At 47.0% G+C, this 23,432-nt stretch overlaps 1 protein-coding gene across 1 annotated transcript in view; it reads left to right on the forward strand.

The window, feature by feature from the left end:
* Positions 1 to 23,432, forward strand: part of myo1f (myosin IF) — a 210,045-nt gene that overhangs the window by 110,401 nt on the left and 76,212 nt on the right. The window contains exons 4-9 of the mRNA XM_070859819.1: positions 6,251 to 6,345; positions 9,211 to 9,298; positions 10,879 to 10,968; positions 11,733 to 11,864; positions 14,349 to 14,483; positions 18,669 to 18,801. Of these exons, the coding sequence (XP_070715920.1) occupies positions 6,251 to 6,345; positions 9,211 to 9,298; positions 10,879 to 10,968; positions 11,733 to 11,864; positions 14,349 to 14,483; positions 18,669 to 18,801 (673 nt within the window). The remainder of the gene's footprint in view (positions 1 to 6,250; positions 6,346 to 9,210; positions 9,299 to 10,878; positions 10,969 to 11,732; positions 11,865 to 14,348; positions 14,484 to 18,668; positions 18,802 to 23,432) is intronic.

The following is a 23,432-nucleotide window of genomic DNA, read 5'->3' on the forward strand; positions in this document are numbered from 1 at the left end:
GGCAATAAACGGCAACGCCTTCGCGCGAATTCAACGGTGGGCACTCATGCTGGCGTCCTACGACTATACCATAAGGCACAGACCAGGCACAGACAACTGTGCCGACGCGCTCAGCAGGCTGCCCCTGGCGACCACGGAAGGGTCTGACGAACAGGACTGTGAGATAGTCATGGCAATCAATGCCTTTGAGTCCACAGGTTCGCCCATGACGGCTCGCCAAATCAGAGCCTGGACGGCTAGCGACCCCACGTTATCCTTAGTAAAAAGATGTGTCCTAACCGGTGACTGGGCAGAGGCTCGCGATGCCTGCCCCGAGGAATTAAAACCCTTTCACAGGCGCATGCATGAGCTATCACTACAAGCAGACTGCCTGATGTGGGGCAGCCGAGTAGTCATGCCTCTGCGAGGCAGAGAGGCATTTGTCCGGGAGCTCCACCGCGAGCACCCGGGGATCGTTCTCATGAAGGCCATAGCCAGATCCCACGTCTGGTGGCCTGGTATTGATGCGGATTGGAGCTCTGCGTCCGAAGGTGCACCATTTGTGCCCAACTCAGCAATGCCCCCAGGGAGGCTCCACTGAGACCCTGGCCCTGGCCTACCAAACCGTGGTCGCGGATGCACATAGACTATTCGGGCCCATTCATGGGCAAAATGTTCCTCGTAGTTGTAGATGCATTTTCAAAGTGGATCGAATGCACCATTTTAAACTCGAGCACAACCTCCACCACTGTGGAGAGCCTCGCAACCATGTTTGCAACGCACAGAATCCCTGACATATTGGTCAGTGACAATGGTCCGTGCTTCACCAGCGCAGAATTCCAAGACTTTATAATTGACCATGGTATAAATCACGTCAAGACGGCACCGTTCAAGCCGGCCTCCAACGGCCAGGCGGAGAGAGCAGTGCAAATCATTAAACAAGGCATGCTTAAAATCCAAGGTCCCACGCTGCAGGGTCGCCTGTCATGACTGCTGCTGGCATACAGATCTCATCCGCACTCATTGACTGGGATCCCCCCGCGCAACTGTTGATGAAAAGGACTTTAAAAACAAAGCTCTCATTAACCCTCCCAGACATGCACGAAATCATTGAGGCAAAGCGCCGTAAGCTGACTGAGTACCATGAGAGAAATTCGAGGGGGAGATGGAATGAGATAGGGGACAAAGTGTTTATACTAAACTATGGCAGGGGTCCCAAATGGCTTACAGGGGCAGGGCAAGGAAGGAAACAGGCTATTGATAGTACAAATGATCAATGGCAAAACCTGCCGGAGGCATGTAGACCAAGTCAAAAGCAGATTTGCCAACAACACTGCGGAACCAGAGGCAGACTACAATGTGGAACTCGCACCACACCTGGTGGACAGACAGAGGGAACAACCTGAGGAAATGGCAATCCCAACAGACAGCCCAGGTGAGTCAACAACAATCACACCAATCGAAACAGACAGCCCAGGCGAGATACCAGCAACCACACCCAAAGAAAAACAGACACCAAGGCAAACAACTGAACCACAACTCAGACGCTCCACGCGAGAGCGTAGACCACCTGAGAGACTGAACCTATAAAGACAATAAGACCTTGGGGGAGGGTGATGTCATGTATCTTACATTATTATATATAACTGTATCCTAACATGCTATACATGACTGTAATAAGATATGACCTGTAACCACCAGCATACCTTACCACCAGGGGTGCACTTGCAAGAGGGAGGTATATAAGCAGAGGTCTCAGGCAAGTGCAGCATTCCAGAGCTGTGAAATAAAGGTGCAGGTCCAGAGTGACCTTGACTTCACTACATGCCTCGTGTGAATCTGTACTGAGGGGACAGGACTTTACACGCTGAAAGATCGCGGCGGCCGAACAAATCCCGAACGGATATCTGTTATACTCAAACAACCTTGTGTGTCGTGATGGTGGTCAGCTTCTTCGACTCACTCGTCAGCTCCTGGGTCATGTAAGCTGAGGTCAGGTCCAATTTTGAAAAAAGTTTGCCACCGGATAGCGTTGCAAAGAGGTCCTCCGCTCTCGGTAGTGGGTACTGGTCTTGGAGTGACACCCGATTGATGGTGGCCTTGTAACCCCACATTTCCTGACCAACCCATCCGCCTTGAGCACCGGCACGATCGGGCTCGCCCAGTCACTGAATTCGACTGGCAAGATGATGCCTTCCCTCGGCAGGCGGTCCAATTCGCATTCTATCTTTTCCCGCATCATGTACGGCACCACTCTGGCCTTGTGGTGTACTGACCTGGCGTCCGGGTTTATGTGGATCACTACTTTGGCCCCCATGAAAGTGCCAATGCCGGGTTGAAATAATGAGTCAAATTTGTCCAGGACCTGTGAGCATGATACTCGCTCCACAGAAAAAATTGCATTGACATCGCCCCATTTCCAGTTTATGACAGCAAGCCAACTCCTCCCCAGTAGTACGGGACCAGCCCCCGGGATAATCCAGAGTGGCAACCTGTTCTCCGAATCTTTGTGGGTCACGACTACCGTGGCGCTGCCTAGCACCGGAATGATCTCCTTTGTATCTGTCCGTAGCTATGCAATAATTTTGGCTTCCTGACCTTTCGAACTGTTCAAACTCATCAGGGACTGGCTGGCCCCCGTGTCTAGCTCCATTAATACTGGGATGCCATTGAAGAGCACTTTCATCATTATCGGTGGTGTCCTGGTATATGAACTGTATATGTGCTCCACATGAACTCGCTGAACTTCAGCTTCCAGCGATTTCCCCCAGTATTCATTTGGCCTCGTAGGACTTACATCGGACCGGTCCTCCTCGGACATCAACCTGGCTGCAGGCTTCCTGCACATACGCGCCAAGTGACCGCTGATGTTGCAGTTTCTGCAGGTATATTGCAGATACCTGCAAGCTTTGGCTGGGTATTTGCCTCCACACCTCCAGCATGAGCTGGAGGCCCCACTGTTGGAAACAAAAGGTCCATTACCAGTCGATCGTCTCTGACTATCTCTGTGACTGCCGTTAAGCGCACCATTAACAGGTGTTGATGGCCCCATTACTGGCCGCATTGTCCATTGCGATGGCATGAATTGCCGTTCAGCTAGCCATGGTCTCTGTTGAATTCCCCCTTTGGGTTCGACTACATGCTGAGGCATGTCCGATTACCCTTATCTGCCTAGAGAACTGTGTGCCGCATTAACAATGTTGACTCCCTGGTCGTTTGCCACATTTGAGTCAAGATTTTTGTCATACATCATTCTGGTCTCCTCCTCCCCTGAGATAAATGTCTGGGCTATCAGAGCCGCCGCTTCCAAGTTCAACTCTTTGGTCTCAATCAGATGCCCTCAATAAAAAAGTCTCGCAGCATCTCCGCTCTGCATGCATCTGGGAACTTACATAGGCTCGCCAGTCGCCGGAGATCTGCCACGAAGTCAGGAACGCTTTGCCCTTCTCGCTGCCGGTGCGTGTAAGGTCCTTCTAACGTCCAGGGAGTACGTTCTGGATCCACAAACCGTCAGGAGATGAGCCCTGCATTTGTCGGCCGAATCCTGTCCCAACCATTCCTTAGTGACAAAACTTTGCTGTAGTCTCTCAATAAAGTCGTCTCAACACAGTACCTCTCTTCTGTGCTGCTCGTGGCCATGCTAGCGTGGTTTAAATCCCAGTTTCTCGTCGCCAATGATATGTCCTTACTGTACAGTATAAATGCACACGGGGCCCATACTTGAGAGAAGGTCACTCTGTGACCAGTTACCTTTATTACCAAGACCTCAAGTGATGAAAGTGGGTGGAGCTTTCCCTTTTATACCTGAAAGTCCAGGTTAGGAGTGTCTCCCACAATGTTCTCAAGGTGTACAACTTAGGTCAGCTTATACATGGGTTACAATGATCGTTGAATACATGACAATAGGGAGCAGTTGGGTGGTGCTTAAAACCTAATAAATGATTTGAACACTGGCTTAGCAACTGAAGGCAGGGATGGCGATCAATGCAAAATGCTCAGCCTGAGGAAAAAGTAACCAGCGATCTGTTCTGAGCTCCCTGCTATTTGCGAATTTTGAATGATATGGAACAGAGTATATAAGAACATAACAACATAAGAAATAGGAACAGGAGAAGGTCAGTTGGCCTCTCGAGCCTGCTCCGCCATTGAATAAGATCATGGCTGATCTGATCATGGACTGAGTTCCACTTCCCTGCCCGCTCCCATAACCCTTTACTCCCTTATCGCTCAAAAATCTATCTATCTCCACCTTAAATATATTCAATGACCCAGCCTCCACAGCTCTTTGGGGCAGAGAATTCCACAGATTTACAACCCTCTGAAAGAAGAAATTTCTCCTCATCTCTATTTTAAATGGGCGGCCTCTCATTCTATGTCCCCTAGTTTTAGTTTCCCCCATGAGTGGAAATATCCTCTTTGCATCCACCTTGTCCAGCCCCCTATATCTGTAATAGTGTTATCATCATCATCATCATAAGCAGTCCCTCGGAATCGAGGAAGACTTGCTTCCACTCTAAAAATGGATTCTTAGGTGACTGAACAGTTCAATACGAGAATTACAGTCTCTGTCACATGTGGGACAGACAGTCGTTGAAGGAAAGGGTGGGTGGGGCTGGTTTGCCGCATGCCCCTTCCGCTGCCTGCGCTTGTTTTCTGCATGCTCTCGAGGTGCTCAGCGCCCTCCCGGATGCATTTTCTCCACTTAGGGCGGTCTTTGGCCAGGGACTCCCAGGTGTCGGTGGGGTTGATGCATTTTATCAAGGAGGCTTTGAGGGTGTCCTCTGCTCACCTTGATATGTAGGAGTTCCGAGTAGAGCGCTTGTTTTGGGAGTCTTGTGTCAGGCATGCAAACAGTGTGGCCCGCCCAGCAGAGCTGGTCGAGTGTGGTCAGTGCTTCAATGCTGGGCATGTTGGCCTGATCGAGGACGCTAACGTTGGTGAGTCTGTCCTCCCAGGGGATTTGCAGGATCCTGCGGAGACATCGTTGGTGGTATTTCTCCAGTGATTTGAGGTGTCTACTGCATATGGTCCATGTCTCTGAGCCATACAGGAGGGCGGGTATCACTACACTCCAGTAGACCATGAGCTTGGTGGCAGATTTAGGGACCTGATCTTCGAACACTCTTTTCCTCAGGTGGCCGAAGTTAATAGATTTGCTGATGACATAATGTTCTGTGGACAGGTAACAATTAGAATGAAGCTTAACTCTTCAAACTTGACCAATTACATGGAAGGGTTGAGATGTGGCACACTGATTTTAAAGTGGACAAATATAGGGGTAATACATATCGTACCCCATAACAATAAACATGTATAACATGGAAGAGCCTCGACAAGGAAAAGATTTGGAAGTAATCACTGAGCATACACTGACAGCAGTATGAGGCAGTTATTAATAAGGTAAATCAGGTATTGGGGTAGATCTGAAGGGCATTGGACTAGAAGTCAGAACAGGTTATACAGACATACAGACAGATCAATAAGGAGGCCAGTTCTGGAGTATGGGATTCAGTTTTAGTCACTCATTCTCAGGAACTACATAGATGCTTTAGAAAGGGGTCATAGAAGAATGACCAGGATGATTTCAGGCCTTCTGGAACTAAGTACAAAGAAATGCTGAAGTGACTAAACTTATTTTCATTGGAGAAAAGAAGAGTGAAAGGAGATATGATAAGCGGTCCAAAGTTTGATGAGGTCGAGGTAAATAAGCTATTTATATTGAGCAATAAATATATGACTAGAGGACACAAGTACAAAATTCAAAAGCCTTGAGCAAGGTTAGAGGTCTGTTTTAAAATTCCCGGTGAACTGTTGTGTGTTGGAAATGCAGGGGTCACAGTACATTGTCAGAGTAATGTGAGGAGAATAAGCACACGACAATCATTCTGTGCTCTACCTCTCTTTAGGTTTGAACGGAAGAGGTTCCATTTTATCGCACATTTTTCCATTACCTTCATGACCATGGGAATGACAATTTCAAAATTCCAACCTTTACAATGTACTTTACTAAACCTGCCTTTCAAAATGTTCTCAAAAATTCCTGTATGCATTTAATTTGATGTGAATCACTTTTCAAAGGCACTCAGAAACAAAGTATGCCTTTTTGCTATATTTCTGATATTTTTAGAAAAGTATGCTCATTATTTAAAGGACAACAACATTATGTTGAGTAGAACTTCCTATGTGTTCATTTTATAATTGTAACTGTTTCCTTAAGTACAATGTTGGACAGTTTTCCCTTTGGCTTATACTATTTCCTTTCTATCTGCAGGCTCAGTATGAAAATCCACCTCATGTCTATGCTCTGACCGACAGTATGTACAGGAATATGTTGATCGATGCAGAGAACCAGTGTGTTATAATCAGGTATGAAGCAGAAACAATGCACAGATTACGAAAAGGGAACCCATTTTCCTCAAATACCCTACCAATAAACCCCAAAATATTGCTGACAAACTGATAAATATCTACTATGTACTATCGCAGACCCACACACAAATATTAGTCCCGACTGTAACATTTAGAAGCTGTAACTCTCTGGAACTATGGAACAAAAGCAATACATGTCTCATCAAAGCTAAAGGGCAAGAGATGTGCAAATGCTTTCCGTAAAGGTTTCACTATTCCTTCACCTAGAACTAATAGATAGCTGTGAATACTGTAACACTGTGACTTCTATAAAAGCACATTTAGTACCAATAAATGGACGATCGCAGTGATATCACTTTTAGTGGACACAATGGCAGATTCTATATGGTTAAAAATATAATGCTACTGATTTAACTCAAAATGATGTCTTTTGTAACACTGTGGAGAATTTTAACCCCCAAAAATGGGGTCGGGTAGAATGTAAAAATATTTAAAAATCTCAAACCAGACCCCAACCCGCCTCCAACCCACAGACTTCTGGTTTTATCGGAGGTGGGATGGGGTGGGGGTGGGGGCGGGGGGGAGGGGGCGGGTGACCATCGCGCTCCTAGGAGGTGGGTTAGTTGTTTCAATATGGTAGTGAAGCTGCATGCCTCAAATTTAAATTTCACTCCGGCCAGCTGGGTTTCCCGGGCCTCAGGAAACCAGCGAGGACTGCTGGATCCAACAGGTGCCTTCCTACATACCTGCTGGATCCAACTTACCTGCTTTCCACCCTCCATTCCACCCTCCCCTCCCCCCCCCCCCATCCACACCCCTTGAAGAATCAACCCCCTCCCAAGTCACAATCTCCCACCGAAACGACCCTTCCAATCTTCACACACACACCCCCATCTCCCCCCACATCCCCCCAACGCCTCCGATCTCCCCCTCCAATCCTTTTGTTCTCCAACCCCCCTCCCGATGCCTCCGCCCCCATGTCCCTGGCCCTTCCGATGCCCCTGATCGCCAATGTCTCCGGTCCCCCCCGATGTCACCAGCCCCCCGATCGATCCACCTCCCCGACCCACGCTCTCTCCTTCCCTCCTCTTTGTTCCCTGGCTGTGGTCGGGTGCCATGGGCCTTCCCACCCGACAGCCAGCATCTCAATATCTTGATCTGGGTGGCTGCAGCTTGAGGGAATCTCGTTCTTCCGCCCCGCTCCCGCACACCCTACAGGTGAATATCGAGTCATTGTGTCACTGCAAATGTTGTTGATAGATGAAAAGCTGGAACCTGGTTATGGAAAGTCCTTGTGTGTAATTTATGCACCGTTGGGTAGAACACACCATGTTCCATGCAAACACTGCTAGTGTATTTCCTTTAGAATTTTGGAGACTTGGATCCGTGAGGTGGTACAGTGAGGGCTGGGGTGGGTAGAATAGTACTCTGTGGTCAACCTGTCCAATACATCATCAGCGGCTAACAAGAACCAAATCATTAGGCAAAAGGTGGGTGGTTCTGCTTCCATTTGTTTTGTACACATTGTAGACTTACCAATTCACCTTTCTGCTGGGTTTCTGAATTTTAGAAAACAGAATTTCTTGCCATTATAGACAGTGGCAGGTCCTTTGTAGAACATAGAAACATAGAAACATAGAAAATAGGTGCAGGAGTAGGCCATTCGGCCCTTTGAGCCTGCACCACCATTCAATATGATCATGGCTGATCATGTAACTTCCTGCTTTCTCTCCATACCCCTTGATCCCTTTAGCCGTAAGGACCACATCTAACTCCCTTTTGAATATATCTAATGAACTGGCCTCAACAACGTTCTGTGGTAGAGAATTCCACAGGTTCACAATTCTCTGAGTGAAGAAGTTTCTCCTCATCTCAGTCCTAAATGGCTTACCCCTTATCCTTAGACTGTGACCCCTGGTTCTGGACTTCCCCAACATCGGGAACATTCCTCCTGTATCTAACCTGTCCAATCCCATCAGAATTTTATATGTTTCTATGAGATCCCCACTCATTCTTCTAAATTCCATTGACTATAAGCCTAGTCGATCCAGTCTTTCTTCATATGCGAGTCCTGCCATCCCAGGAATCAGTCTGGTGAACCTTTGCTGCACTCCCTCAATGGCAAGAATGTCCTTCCTCAGATTAGGAGACCAAAACTGCGCACAATATTCCTGTACAACTGCAGTAAGACTTCCCTGCTCCTATACTCAAATCTTCTCGCTATGAAGGCCAACATGCCATTTGTCTTCTTTACCACCTGTTGTACCTGCATGCCAACTGTCAATGACTGATGTACCATGACACCCAGGTCTCGTTGCGCCTCCCCTTTTCCTAATCTGTCACCATTCAGATAATATTTTGCCTTCCTGTTTTTGCCACCAAAGTGGATAACCTCACATTTATCTACATTATACTGCATCTACCATGCATTTGCCCACTACCTAAACTATCCAAGTCACCTTGCAGCCTCTTAGCGTCCTCCTCACAGCTCACACTGCCACCCAGCTTAGTGCCATCTGCAGGACTTTGCTGAAATGCAACAAATTCAGCAGATTTACAGAAAAACAGCTTTATTGGGACTTACATATTGAACTTATTTGCATCTTTTGGAGAAGAAGTTTAGAAAGATGAAATCTCCTGTGCTGGCCACGTACAAAATACCTCTACAGTATTTTAACCTTTTCACTTCCATTTTTGAATGAAAAACCTAAAGGAGCGTCGTGAATCCTGTTGAAATGACTTGACTTACAGTTGGGAGAATGCAGCTCTGAGCATGAATGAAGTAGAAGAGATAGGTACAGCTTAGATGCCAGTGAGAATTCATATCGTTGCAGTTATTTATTCTGGCTTTTTGTTTTCTAGTGGTGAAAGTGGAGCCGGAAAAACAGTAGCAGCAAAATATATTATGGGTTACATCTCCAAAGTGTCAGGAGGTGGAGAAAAGGTCCAGGTAACGATGGAGGATCTGAACATAACTTTAGCGCTTCATTGTGCCTGAGAATCGTCAGCTTGCAAAATGCTCAGTTCCCAGGAACAAGGGAGGGGAAAAGTGTACAGAGAATCACTATGCTGGGTGTATACCCTCTTTATATTGCTGAAGAATTTCCTGTGTGTCCCCAAGGGAAGGGCGGGGCAGGGAGGTGGGCGTGGGGGTAAGAGTTGCACCCATGTCAGTCATAAAAGGTATCATCCGATTCATCATGGGCCGCCCCGACCTGTGTGACAACACTACCACAAGTTGGGGCTTTAAATAGAGCTGAAGCGCGGGCCCTGGAACATCGTGGCAGAGGTGCGGCGAATGAGGGTACGGGGCCCAGAAGAGCTGAGGGCCCAGGGGCAGCACGGGTCAGCCCACACTGCGATATGTGTGCGCACTCGGTCCATGCAGCAGAGCAGGTCTCCAGTCATCCTGGTTAATCCTTGCCACTGGATAAAGGCCTAGCTCTGTCAAGCCCATGTGGTGGCTGATGTGCAACGGTCACCACACGTTAAAAAAAATCCACGCACATGCAACTTCCACCCCCTCAACTGGAGTTCAGGACTGGAACATCGGGTCCTTCATTGAAACATCTGTGAACTCTAGTGGAAGCAAGTCATCCTCGTTCGAGGGACCGCCTATGATGATGATCATTATCCGATTCAAGAGAGACAGCAGTGAAGTAACAGGGGCTCCGACCTCATTGTCTTGTCAGAACAGCAGGCAGGCCTTCATTTGGAGAAATGCCCAGAAGAAGTGGACTCATAGCTTGGTGTCCAGTCCCACTCAGATTGGAGGATCTGAGCAGAGCCAGGCTGCCACCTGTTGAAGCTATACAGAAATGATGGACCTTTTCTGCAGTTGCAGGAAGAAGGAGGTCAGGACTAGAGGTCTTCTTGCTGCTGCTGACTTACTTCCCCAGCTTCCAGGCCTTTGTAAGTGACCTGAATGCAAAAATGCCGATACGTTCAGGTCACATCAGGTGGAAGGCACTTCAGGTCTGACTGGCCCCCAGGTGGAGAGCGAGGACGAATCTCAGCTCTACTGAGTGACTACTCATTGAGTAGGGAATGTACATCTTTCTTTCTCTCCTCCTCCAACTGAGGAGGAGATGCACATGCAGCTAAAGCCTGACTGTCAAGGATTTGAGGACCAACTCGACAGTCACTTCACACTGGCTTGTTCCCTCATGCTTACAGCATCTTTCTCTGGTACCCCTGCCACTGGCACCCTTCAGGCAAGCCTTGAAGACAACGAGGAGGAGGGCCAGGTGCGTTCCCTCCTACCTCATTTCCATTCCTGCCCTGTGCCGGTGCTTGGTCTAGATATAGGCTACTCCACGCCCTCACCGCTCGGGGGAAGCCCCAAAAATCTTTTGGCAGCGTAAAGGAAGTGGAAACCCAGTGTCGTGAGCCTGCACCTTTTTTCCTCTCCTTTTCATCTGGGAACTGAGCATTTACCATGTGCATAGAAAGGAATACTAATGTTACATATATGCTGCAAGTTTGTAATGGAGTCAAAGACATAACTTTTTTCTGTCTACCTTATTCTAGCATGTAAAAGATATCATCCTGCAGTCAAACCCACTGCTCGAGGCTTTTGGAAATGCCAAGACTGTACGCAACAATAATTCCAGTCGATTTGTAAGTCACTCCTTAGCGGAGGTTTCTCCTGTGTGTGTTTTAAATGCCTTACTTTTCATGTATCGTTGAGCTGAATCAGCTTGTTATGCTTCGCAGTGAGCCTAATGGTTTATAAACAGTATGGGGATGAATTTCCAGGGGGATTCTTCTTCCATAACTTCATTATATTATTTCTCCGGGGTTTCTGTGATATTCTGCTGAAGATATGGCAAGCGATTGGAAGAACCCCGATGGAAATTCGACCCCTCGGTCTCCTTTCAGCACCTAATGCATTTGCTACAAAGTATTCGTCACCTATTTGGTATTCGGAGAAAGTGTCTGCTTGGCCACTGGTATCCTGTATCTTACCAAGAACTCACCATGTGTATATACTGATACCCCTTGTTGTTTACAGAACAGAGATACGCAGTGAGATATTTTAATTAGTCATAATACTTACGTAGCCATAATGTGCAATGCTGCAGGTCTTTGTGTGCCCTTGGTGTCTGCTCCTTGGGGTTTGGTGCACCAAGTGGCAGATTGCCATGTGCACCTGACTCACGCCCATACCATGCAAACAAGCCTGCTCTGGAAATACCAGACACACTCCTGATCCTCCCAGGGAGCATAGTTCTGACACACTCTGCTGGTTATAAAGAAACTTGGTCTTTTTAAGTTTCTATTTTTTACGTGTGTGTTGGTGTGCGTCGGTGCGCATCGGTGTGCATGTGCATGTGTGTGTCACTGTTCTGATCCTGTGCCAACGTGTATTATTTCTTCCTTAGGGAAAATATGTTGAAATTCAGTTCAGTCGTGGTGGAGAGCCAGATGGAGGTAAAATCTCAAATTTTCTGTTGGAGAAATCCCGAGTTGTTAGCCAGTATGAGAATGAGAGGAACTTCCACATTTACTACCAGGTAATGCAACGCTGCTTTACCATCTGACCTTAGCAAATCTAAAATGTGAAAATGAATGAATACAGCTCTGCTTGTAAAAGTAAATGCAAAGCAATGGTTACATAGAGATCAATGGGTGCCCAGCAGTGTTACAAATCAGTTACCTTGCCAAAGACTTCAGATGATTTTATATCAAGAGTGGGGTTTGAACATTTTGCAGCCATCAACTGAAAACTTGAAAGAAATGATTGCTGAGAAAAAATGGCATTTTTCCCTCTGTGCCATAACTTCTGCACCAAAATTATATATAAGAGGCTTCAGGAGGAGATAGATAGGCTCATGAAATGGGCAGAAGGTGGCAGATGTAATTCAATGCAGAGAACAGTGAAGTAATACATTTTGGAAGGAAAAACAAAAAATTAAAGTATAAATTCAATGGAAAAATACTGAAGAGTGTGGCGGGATAGAGAGCGATCTTCGCGTTCAAGTACCTGAATTCCTTGAAAGCATGAGTGTAGACATAAAAAGCTGTATTTCCACCGGAGCAGAGAAGGCTGAGCAGATTTAACAGAGGTATTTAGAATAATGAAAGGTTTTGATAGGATGAATAAGGAAAGTAACCCCCAAAAAATGGGTGGGTTTGGGTTGGGTGGGATGTTAATATGTTAAGTGAAACAGGAACTAACTCAATCCAGCCCACTGCTGGTTTTAACGGACGTGGAATGAGAAGTGAGCGACCAATCCACTCACAGGTGATGGGTTGGTTAGCGATACCTTTTAAGGAGGCTGCGTGCATTTATTTAAACCTATGTTGGCCGGGTTTTCTGGGCCTCGGGTAACCCGGCAGGTAAAAGAATGAGGAAAGGGCTGGATCTGTCAGGTAAGTGCCTTTACAGCACTGCAGGAGGAGCAGGAGTGTTTCCTCCAATCTCAACATGCAAATTTGTAAACACCCCACCCACCTCCATGATCTCTCCTCAACAGCATCCCCATCACCAACCCCCGCCCCCCCCCCGGAGATCACCGACCCCCGCCATCCCCCCAAGATCACCGCCCCCCCCCCGAGATCACCGACCCCTGCCATCCCCCCGAGATCACCGACCCCCACCCCCCCAGATCACCGACCCCCGCCATCCCCCCGAGATCACCGACCCCCACCCCCCCAGATCACCGACCCCCGCCATCCCCCCGAGATCACCGACCCCCGCCATCCCCCCGAGAGCACCAACCCCCCATCACCGCCCCCCGCCCCCCCCCGAGATCACCAACCCCCGCCATCCCCCCGAGAGCACCAACCCCCCATCACCGACCCCCGCCCCCCCCGAGATCACCGACCCCCGCCATCCCCCCGAGATCACCGACCCCCGCCATCCCCCCGAGATCACCGACCCCCCCATCATCGACCCCCCCCATCCCCCACGATCACCAACCCCCCCCATCACCGCCCCCCCACCCCCCTCCGCGATCACCAACCCCCCCATCACCAATCCCCACCCCACATCCCCGTCATCTCCAACCCTCCCCTAACCGTTCCATCTATCCATCTATCCCCGCGATCTCCGACCCCCCTCCGATCTCTCCCCGACCTCCATGATCACCCCCGACCCTCCCAGCGATGCTGTAACCGCCCTCAGCGATCTCTACCCTCAACAACCACTAAACCTACCAGCTCCTGGGCTGCAGCCTTTTCTGGACGTTCCCTGCCCGACAGACCGACAGACAAGGCTGGCTTCCAGACGGGGAATCAGTTTTAAAAAAAACACGCCACCATGGACTCCTCCCCCACTCGAACCTCACCAGTCGTGCAGGAGCCCTGCAGGACAGCCCGCAGCCAATCCCACCACTTACCATGTCTCAAGGAACAGCCCCAGGCCACGCAAATTCCTGCCGCCTCCCACCCAGAACTAGTGGGAAGTTGGGCAGCGGCATTTATATGAGGACTGGCGGTTAAAATTCCCCAATCTATTTTTGCTGTAGTGGGTGCGTTTTGAAGAGATACCAAAACTCGCTGGCCAAAAACTGGCCTGCAGTTAAAATCGGGGCCATAGGGAGTCAGTGATCAGGGATCACCAATTTAAAATTGTCACTGAGGGAGTGAGGAGAGAGATTTGGAGAAAGGTCTTTATGCCGAGAGCTGTTAGAACATAGAATGCACGAGGCAGTTTTCATAGCTTCTTTTAAGGGAAACTGGTTAAATATTTGCAGCAAAGGAAGATACAAGGCTATAGGGAGAGGACAGGACAATGGGATTAGTTTTGGAGTGCTCCAGCAAAGAGCCATGCATAGGCACAATATGGCCAAATGGTTCCCTATGTGCTGTAAACATCTGTGGTGCCTTAAAATTAATATTGATGATTTAAAAAGGCTTCTATGTATATTATTCCAATATTATGCCAGTATGGATTCTGTCCAAATATAGTTCCAAGTGTGTTTGGGAGGTAAATTCAAACAGTGTTGGAATCTGAAATATAAGCTCAAAAATGTATTCACTTTTTCTTCAAACAGCTGCTCGAAGGGGCTTCTGCAGAAATGGTTGAGAATCTCGGCATTGCTGATCCTACTTATTACTTCTACTTAAATCAGTCAGGCACCTACAAGGTGGATGGGACCGATGACAAGAAAGAATTCAATGAAACAATGGTAAATGCTGCAGTAACATTTTAATTTTGAAGTGAGCTGTGCAAACAACTCTGGAATTTATTTACAGGTGTGTAAGTTGAATAGTTAATTCACAAGTGCTGGAAGCAAAAATATACCTTGTGAGTCGGATGTTGGTGAGTGGATGAACTCATGCTGGAGTCTAAGGCAAAAAGCAGATTGATTGAACAGTAGAGTTCTTCCCCCACTTCTTTACCCCGTACAAGCGCAGGCAGCGGAAGGAGCGTGCGGCAAACCAGACTCCCCACCCACCCTTTCCTCCAACAACTGTCTGTCCTACCTGCGACAGAGACTGTAGGTCCCGCATTGGACTGTTCAGTCACCTGAGAACTCACTTTTTGAGTGGAAGCAAGTCTTCCTCGATTTCGAGGGACTGCTTATGATGATCCCGTCACATACCTGCCTCAGTCAGCGTACAGGTTTCAACAATACTGCCGTTAGCCTGCCACGCAAATGATCTTGGGTGATTCTGCACACTGACGTCAGTCACATCCTTCCCCTGATGGCCCCGAGGTGTGAATGCACATGCTACGTCACCACTGCACAATGCTCCAATGCACCACGCATTCTGCCAATTGTCACCCATCGGGAGTGGCCATCACTATATTGCTTTGCCAATGTGACCCATTATAATCAGAAAACAGAAAATTTTGCAAACACACAACATGTCGGCAGCATCTGTGATAAAAACAGACAAGTTAATGCTTTGGGTACAGACACTTCTCCAGCTCTGAAGCTTTAACTTGTTTATTCTCTCTATTTTAATTTAGTAACTATGGGCTCAATTTTCCCCAAAGCTTTTTTTTTGGCGTACTTGAAGAGTTACACCCGTTTTTTGGGGGCCCAAGTACGGCAAAAAAAAATGTTCTAAGTTTCCCCGTTGGATTGCTTCATTTTGGCGTGGCCTAACCTGTCCCTTAGTTCTGGGGGTGGAGCCTTGATCTGCGCCAAAAAGATCAGGTTGCCATGGTAACCAGGGACACAATGCGAGCTGAGGCTGCAAAGTGAAACATATTGCCAGCTCCCAACACATTAAAACATATTGCATCAATTTAAAAACATATTAAAACACATTGCATTAACTTAAACACGTTTAAAATATATTGCAGCAACTTACCTCCAATTATTAAAGTCGGTCCCGCTACCCCTGCCCTTAGCCCAGGCCGAAGGGCTTGTCGGTGCACTCTCCTGCCCTTAGCCCAGGCCGAAGGGCTTGCCGGTGCACTCTCCTGCCCTTAGCCCAGGCCGAAGGGCTTGCCGGTGCACTCTCCTGCCCTTAGCCCAGGCCGAAGGGCTTGCCGGTGCACTCTCCTGCCCCTAGCCCCGGCCGAAGGGCCTCCTCCCTCCCAGTCCCCGAACCTAACTACACCCGAAAGGCTTTCTCCCCACCCCTTCCCCCCCCCGCCCCCACCTCTCTCTCCCCCCCCCCCCACCTCTCTCTCCCCCTCTCTCTCACCTTTCCTGTTGCTGCTGTCCGGGCATCTGCTGCACTTACCTGCGCCGATTTCCTTACCTGCACCGATTTCTTTAACTCTCCAGAAGGTTTTTCCGCAGAGGCCACATGCGCTGGCCTAAGCAGAACTGGAGTATAACTCTCAGCTGGCCAAACTTGCATAAATGGCCAGAATTGGTGCGGGTGGCAGGTTACCTTTGGCTGAAAAAAAACTTACCTAAAAAAATCGTAACTGAGTTACACTGCTGCAAATTGATTGGGGAAACTGTGGTTTTTAAACTTAGGCCAAAAAAAGCAGCCTGCTCCAAAAAAACAGCACAAATCACTGGGGAAAATTGAGCCCATAGGAAGGAATACAGAAACAGGAGTAGGCCATTCAGCTGCACACATCTGTTCGGCCATTCAATTAGATCATGGCTGATCTGTATTGTAGTTCCATAACCCTTGCCTAACAAAAATCTATCAATCTCAGTTTTGAAATTTTCAATTGACTTAATCTCAACAGCTTTTTGAGGAGAGAGAGTTCCAGATTTCCACTCGCCTTTGTGTGAATAACTGCTTCCTGACATCATCCCTGAATGGCATAGTTCTCATTTTCAGCTTATGTCCCCTTGTTCTAAACTTTCTCATCAGAGGAAATCATTTCTCTCTATCTATCCGATCAAATCCTTTAATGATTTTACACACTTCAATTAGATCATCCCTTACTCTCCTTTATTCAAGGGAATACAACCCTAGTCTATACAACCTGTCCTCATAATTTAACCCCTTTCGCCCCGATAACATTCTGGTGAATCTGTGCTACATGTCCTCCAATGCCAATTTATCCTCCCTGAGGTGTGGTGCCCTGAACTGAATGCAGTGCTCCAGATAGGGTCTGACCAGAGCTCTGACCAGCTGTAACATAACTTCTACCCCTTTGTATTCCAGCCCTCTTGAGATAACGGTCAACATTCCATCCGCCATTTTAATTATTTATTATACCTGTCCACTAGCTGTTGTGACTTCTGTACCTCAAAATCTCTCCGTTCATCCACAGTTCCTAACTTCTCGCCATTTAGAAAATACTCTGATTTTAGGTCCAAAGTGGATGACCTCACAGTTTCCCACATTGAACTCCATCTGCCACAATTTTTCCCACTCACTTAATCTATCAATGTCTTTTTGCAATTTTCTGCTCCCATCTACACGATTCACTGTGCCACCTAACTTGGTGTTGTCAGCAACCTTAGATATACAGCTCTCTATTCCTTCATCCAAGTCATTTAGAAATATAGTGAAAAGCTGAGGCTGCGGTACAGATCCCTGGGGACACCACTAGTCACAACCTGCCAATGTGAGTACATACACATTATCCCTACGCTCTGTCTCCCACCTCCTAACCAACTCCCTATCCAAGCCAATAGGTTGCCTCCCATTCCATGCACTCTCATTATGTGGAACCTTGTGGAATGCCTTCTGTAAGTCCCTATAAATAACATACATTGACACTCCCTTATCCATCACATCTGCACGCCATAGAGAGAGTCCTGCACCTATCCCCGACCGAGTGGCCTCCCATACCGGCCGTCCGGCCCGCTGACTTCCCGGGCTGAAGTAGGACATGAGTTTTATTTTTTACTTATTGATGGTTGTGCTTTGTTTAGTGAGGAGAGTTTTGATGGGGTGGGGGTTGGGGGGAGGGGGAGGAGGAGGAGAGTTTTGATGGGTGGGGAGGGGGGGAGGAAGAGTTTTGATCCGGGGGGGAGAGAGTGTTTTGATCAGGGTAGGGGGAAGATGAGAATTACCAGTCCCTCGGAGGAGAAGTCCACCAGTCCCTCGGAGTTGACTTCTGCAGCCTCTGTGTTCTGCGAGCCCAGCCTGCTGTGTGTTGTGTGTGGCCAGTTCCCTGCGCTCTCTCTCCCGCCCAGCGTCCCACCCACCCGCATCTATCCCCAACAGAGTGGCTTCTCGCACCGGCAGGCCTGCTGACTTCCTGGGCCGAGTTATGAAGGTAGGGCTTAAGTTTTATTTATTTATTTTTTAATTTATTATTGATGGTTTTTATACTTCTTGAATGTTGTTGTGAAGGTGTTTAGTGCTTTTCAAGGTCCTCTCCGCTTCCCTCCCCCCCACCCCCCAAATCTCTGGCTACCTGCACTGATTTCTTCACTCTCCGCAAGGGTTTTCTGTGCGGCCACAAGTGGCCACATATGCTGGCCTAAGTTAGTTTGGAGCAACTATTAGCTGTCCAACCTGCCTTAAATGGCCAAAACAGGCGTACGTGGCTGATAACGCCCCCTTTTGAAAAGAAAAACGAAACTTTAAAAAAATCCTAACTAACTCACTTACACTGGCACAAATTAAATGTGCAGAATGTGGATTTTTAATATACTCCAGAAAAATCAAGTTGCTCCCAAAAAACCGGAGCAACTCCTGGGCAAATTTGGGCCCAGAATTTGGTGCTCATTCCCAATCTAATATGTTGGCTAAGCTCATGGTTTAATAAGCTTCGCTGAGTCATTGTTCTCAGGCTCTTTGCATACTCATCATTAACTTACACTGAAAATACAAGTGGTCTGTTTGTAATATTTGTTGAATTGTACTTTTAAAGAAAATAACAACAAACCAATCAGGAGTTTTTAAATGCAAATTACATTTACTCTATTTCCAATAGATTTGGTCTGAGCTTTAATTTTATTTACTAATTAACAAGATTTATTTTTTCCACTTAGAATGCCATGAAAGTCATAGGTATATCATCAGAAGTTCAGATGATGGTACTACAGATTATTGCTGGAATTTTGCACCTTGGAAACATCAATTTTGTTGAAGTCGGGAATTATGCTGAAGTGGAGAATGATGCCCGTGAGTAATATTTATTTCTAGATACATGTTTAGGAAGAGGAATGATGGTCAGTCTCTCTTACATTTGCAGGAATATATTAGTGATAAATAAATACGTGACCCAATTAATCACATGTATTTTGGGGATAAAAGAATCTAAACTTAATTTCAGGAGTACTTGTTGGAATATAGGGCCCAATTTTGACCAACCCGTTTTTTTGGCGTACTTACCCTTTATGCGCCGTTTTTGTGCGCTGGAAACGGCGCCAGAAAAAACGGCCCTATCTTGGCCGTTCTGAAGAATCTGGAGTGCCCTGGTGCAGTGCAGATTAAACAGTGGGGGGCGGAGCTACAGCGCTGCACCGAAATCAGTGCCAGCAGCATCGCTCATGCACAGTGGCTTCGGGTCCCGTGTTCGCACATGCTCAGTAGCGCCGAAACTTGCAGCTGTGTGCTGCCTGTGTTGCTGTTTGTATGCAAATTATTAAGATGCTGCGTTCGGTCCACACCCCTCCCCCCCCGAAGGCCAGCCAGCAGCTCTCTCTCTCTCTCTCTCTCTCTCTCTCTCCCTTTCTCCCCGGCCCCCCACCACCGATGCCGCGTTTGGTCGCTCTGCTTCGCACGCTGACCCCCCCCCCAGCCGGTGCATGCCCAGCCCAGCCAGCCTATCCCAGCCTCTCCTCCCCATCCCTTCCTTCAGCCTCTCAATGCGTTTTTGCCAGCCGCCCCTTTCCCAGGCTGAATGGCCTCCCATATCGGCTGGCCCGCTGCCTTCCCCGGTCGAGTTCAAGTCAGGGTAGGATTTACTACAATTCTTTATTTGTTAATTCAATTCTTTACCTGAGTTCTTTATTTTTAATGAGTTATTTAAACTTTTATTCACAATGTTTGGTGCTTGGGTGCAGGTCCTTACTAACTTACCTGCGCCGATTTCTTAATTGCCCTTTCAGTTTAAGGTGGGATTTGATGCAGTACTTTTATTTGTTACTTTAATTATTTACTTCACTTCTTTATTTTTTATTGAATTGTTATTACTGCTTGTGCTTTCTTTGGTGCTTGGTGGTGCTTGAAATGTTGTTTAGGTGCAGGGTTCCTTCTATTCTTTTATTTTTCTATTTATTGATTGCTTATTACTTTGGTCTTGGTGCTTTAGGTGCAGGGTTGCTTCTATTTTATTTGTTAATTAATTGCTTATTACTTTTTGTGCTTTGGTGCTTGGTGGTGCTTGAAATGTAGTTACTTGCCCCGATTCCTTAACTGTAAGTAAGGTCTTTCTGTGCAGACAAAAGTGGACACATACGCTGCCCTAAGTTAGTATAGTACAACTTTTTTCTGCCAAATTGGCATAAATGGTGCAAGTGGCTGAAAACCCCCCCTTTTGAAAAAAAAACTGACCTAACAAAAAACTTAACTAACTCACTTACACTGGCGCAAATTAAATGGCCATATTTGCAACTTTTAAGATACACCAGAAAAATCAAGTTACACCAAAAAAAACTCACGGGGAAATATGGGCCCATTGTGTGATATATTCTTTATGACATCACAACACACACACAATACAAGATGGCTCTACAGGAGATCCTTTTATTGTATACATCTACAGTTGCATTACCACAGTAGTCCACTAGGTGGAGCAGTAGTCCACTAGGGGAGCTCTATATTGCATATAGAAACATAGAAATATTGAAAATAGGTGCAGGAGTAGGTCATTCGGCCCTTCGAGCCTGCACTGCCATTCAATGACTTCATGGCTGAATATGCAACTTCAGTACCCCATTCCTGCTTTCTCACCATACCCCTTGATCCCCCTAGTAGTAAGGACCACATCTAACTCCTTTTTGAATATATTTAGTGAATTGGCCTCAACAACTTTCTGTGGTAGAAAATTCCACAGGTTCACCACTCTCTGGGTGAAGAAGTTTCTCCTCATCTCGGTCCTAAATGGCTTACCCCTTATCCTTAGACTGTGACCCCTGGTTCTGGACTTCCCCGACATTGGGAACATTCTTCCTGCATCTAACCTGTCTAAACCCATCAGAATTTTAAACGTTTCTATGAGATCCCCTCTCATTCTTCTGAACTCCAGTGAATATAAGCCCAGTTGATCCAGTCTTTCTTGATATGTCAGTCCCACCATCCCGGGAATCAGTCAGGTGAACCTTCGCTGCACTCCCTCAATAGCAAGAATGTCCTTCCTCAAGTTAGGAGACACTGCATTAGCAAATGTTACCCCCAGGACATCAGTTCCAGCCCTGCCCAAATGCAAACTGTCCCTTTTGTACAGGTCCCACTTCTCCCAGAACTGGTTCCAATGTCCCAGGAATTTGAATCCTCCCTCTTGCACCACTGCTCAAGCCACGTATTTATTCTAATTATCCTGCTCCCTCTACTCTGATTAGCACATGGCACTGGTAGCAATCCAGAGATTACTACCTTTGAGGTCCTACTTTTTAATTTAACTCCTAGCTCCCTAAATTCAGCTTGTAGGACCTCTTCCCACTTCTTACCTATATCGTTGGTACCTACATGTACCACGACAACTGGCTGTTCACCTTCCCTCTCCAGAATGCTCTGCAGCCGCTCTGAGACATCTTGACCCTTGCACCAGGGAGGCAACATACCATCCTGGAGTCTCGGTTGTGGCTGCAAAAACTCCTACCTATTCCCCTTACAATAGAGTCCCCTATCACTATAGCTCTTCCACTCTTTTTCCCGCCCTTCTGTGCAGCAGAGCCACCCATGGTGCCATGAACCTGGCTGCTGGTGCCTTCCCCTGGTAAGTCATCTCCCCCAACAGTATCCAAAACGGTATATCTGTTTTGGAGGGAGATGACCGCAGGGGACTCCTGCACTACCTTCCTGCTCTTGCCTTGTCTCTTGGTCACCCATTCACTATCTGTCCTAACCCTTACCTGCGGTGTGACCAACTCACTAAATGTGCTATCCACAACTCACTAAATGTGCTATCAGCATCGCGCATGCTCCAGAGTGAGTCCATCCGCAGCTCCAGTGCCGTCATGTGGTCTGTCAGGAGCTGCAGCTGGACACACTTCCTGCACATAGTAGTCATGGACACTTGAAGTGTCCCTGATTTCCCACATAGCACAGGAGGAGCATGACATGGGTCCGAGCTCTCCTGCCATGACCTAGCCCTTAAATTAATTTACTTACTAACATTTACTTAAACACCAAACAGCTACTTAGTAGTTCACTGCCAATTAAACCAATCTAAAAGTCAGTCTCAAAGAGAGTTATACTTACCAGTCGAACAGCCAACCACTTACCAGCTTGGCTGTGACGTCACTTCTCGATTTCGCACCCCTCTATCTTTGTCTGCAGCTAGTTGGGATGGTCTCTGGGCCTCTATCTCCTACTCTTGCACTCCTTATCAGCTGCTCTAGTATCAGCACTGGTAGGAAAAACAGACAAAACAGCACCTGCCACCCCCACTTACCCTTAAAACTCACCCACTTACCAAACTCACGAATGTCACTCTATGCTGCTGCACTCTGTGCTCTGCACGAGCTGCCTCTTTTTAAACTGTATCTAGGTCAGATGACTTACTACTGGTCAGTCGTTTACAGAACTGGTTTTAACTAGCTGCTAATTGCCTCCTACTGGAGAGTTACCTTGTTTTTCTCTGCCTAAACCTGAAAGATTCCCAACTATTTAACTTTTCCCCTTTAAATTAAACTGCTACTTACTTAGAAGCTACTGGCAATTGCCACTAACAATTTACTCCAGCCTCCAAATGGTTTAAAGAGAATAACCCTTAAAACTCACCCACTTACCAAACTCACGAATGCCACTCTATGCTGCTGCACTCTGTATAGGAAATTCAAATTGAAGCAAGTTGAAAATGGAAAGTTAAGAAACTGCAGACAGAAGTTAAAAACTGTAAAATGCAGGTTTCCTGTAGGCACTCCTACAATAACTTACACCAAACCAGTTTTATTTTGTTCCATTCTAATTTTATGTAGCCCTACCACATCCAGTCAAGAATGATGGTGGTGGACAATCGGGCAACTAACAAGGAGGGCAGGAGGCTTCATGAACAACCGTATCCTCGGCTACAGCAAAGCTTAGCACGTGAGCGCTAAAGACAAGGCTGAAATGATTACAAATATCTTCAGCCAAAAATGCCAAGTGGATTCCACCCGGCCTCTTGATATCTCCACCATTGCCCAACTAACTCAGGGCATTCTACGTGACATTAAGAGGCTGAGTGCAAAGACTATAGGTCCTGACAACATCCCATCTGTAGTGCTAAAGACCTGCACACCAGAACTAGCATCCCTACCCCCTTAATCAAGTTATTCCAGTGCGGCTATATCCTTGATATCTACCTGACAATGTAAAAAGTTTCCCACGTTTGTGCTATCCACAAAAAGCAGGACAAATCTAACCTGGACAATTACTGGCCTACCAGCCTCCTCCCAACTAGCAGCATAGTGATTGAAGGAGCCATCAATAGTGCTATCAAACAACGTCTATTCACAAATAACTTGCTGGAGGATTTTCAGCTTCACTGCCTGGCCACAATCTGTTGGAGTAGATTACCCGTCTGTTATAGAACCCACCTAATTCTCATTCCATTGAAATCATTGGAATCATAATTAGGTATTTTTTCTAATAGGCAGGTGATCTGC

Source organism: Pristiophorus japonicus, chromosome 18, assembly GCF_044704955.1.
Source record: "Pristiophorus japonicus isolate sPriJap1 chromosome 18, sPriJap1.hap1, whole genome shotgun sequence".
NCBI classification, from domain to species: Eukaryota; Metazoa; Chordata; class Chondrichthyes; family Pristiophoridae; genus Pristiophorus; species Pristiophorus japonicus.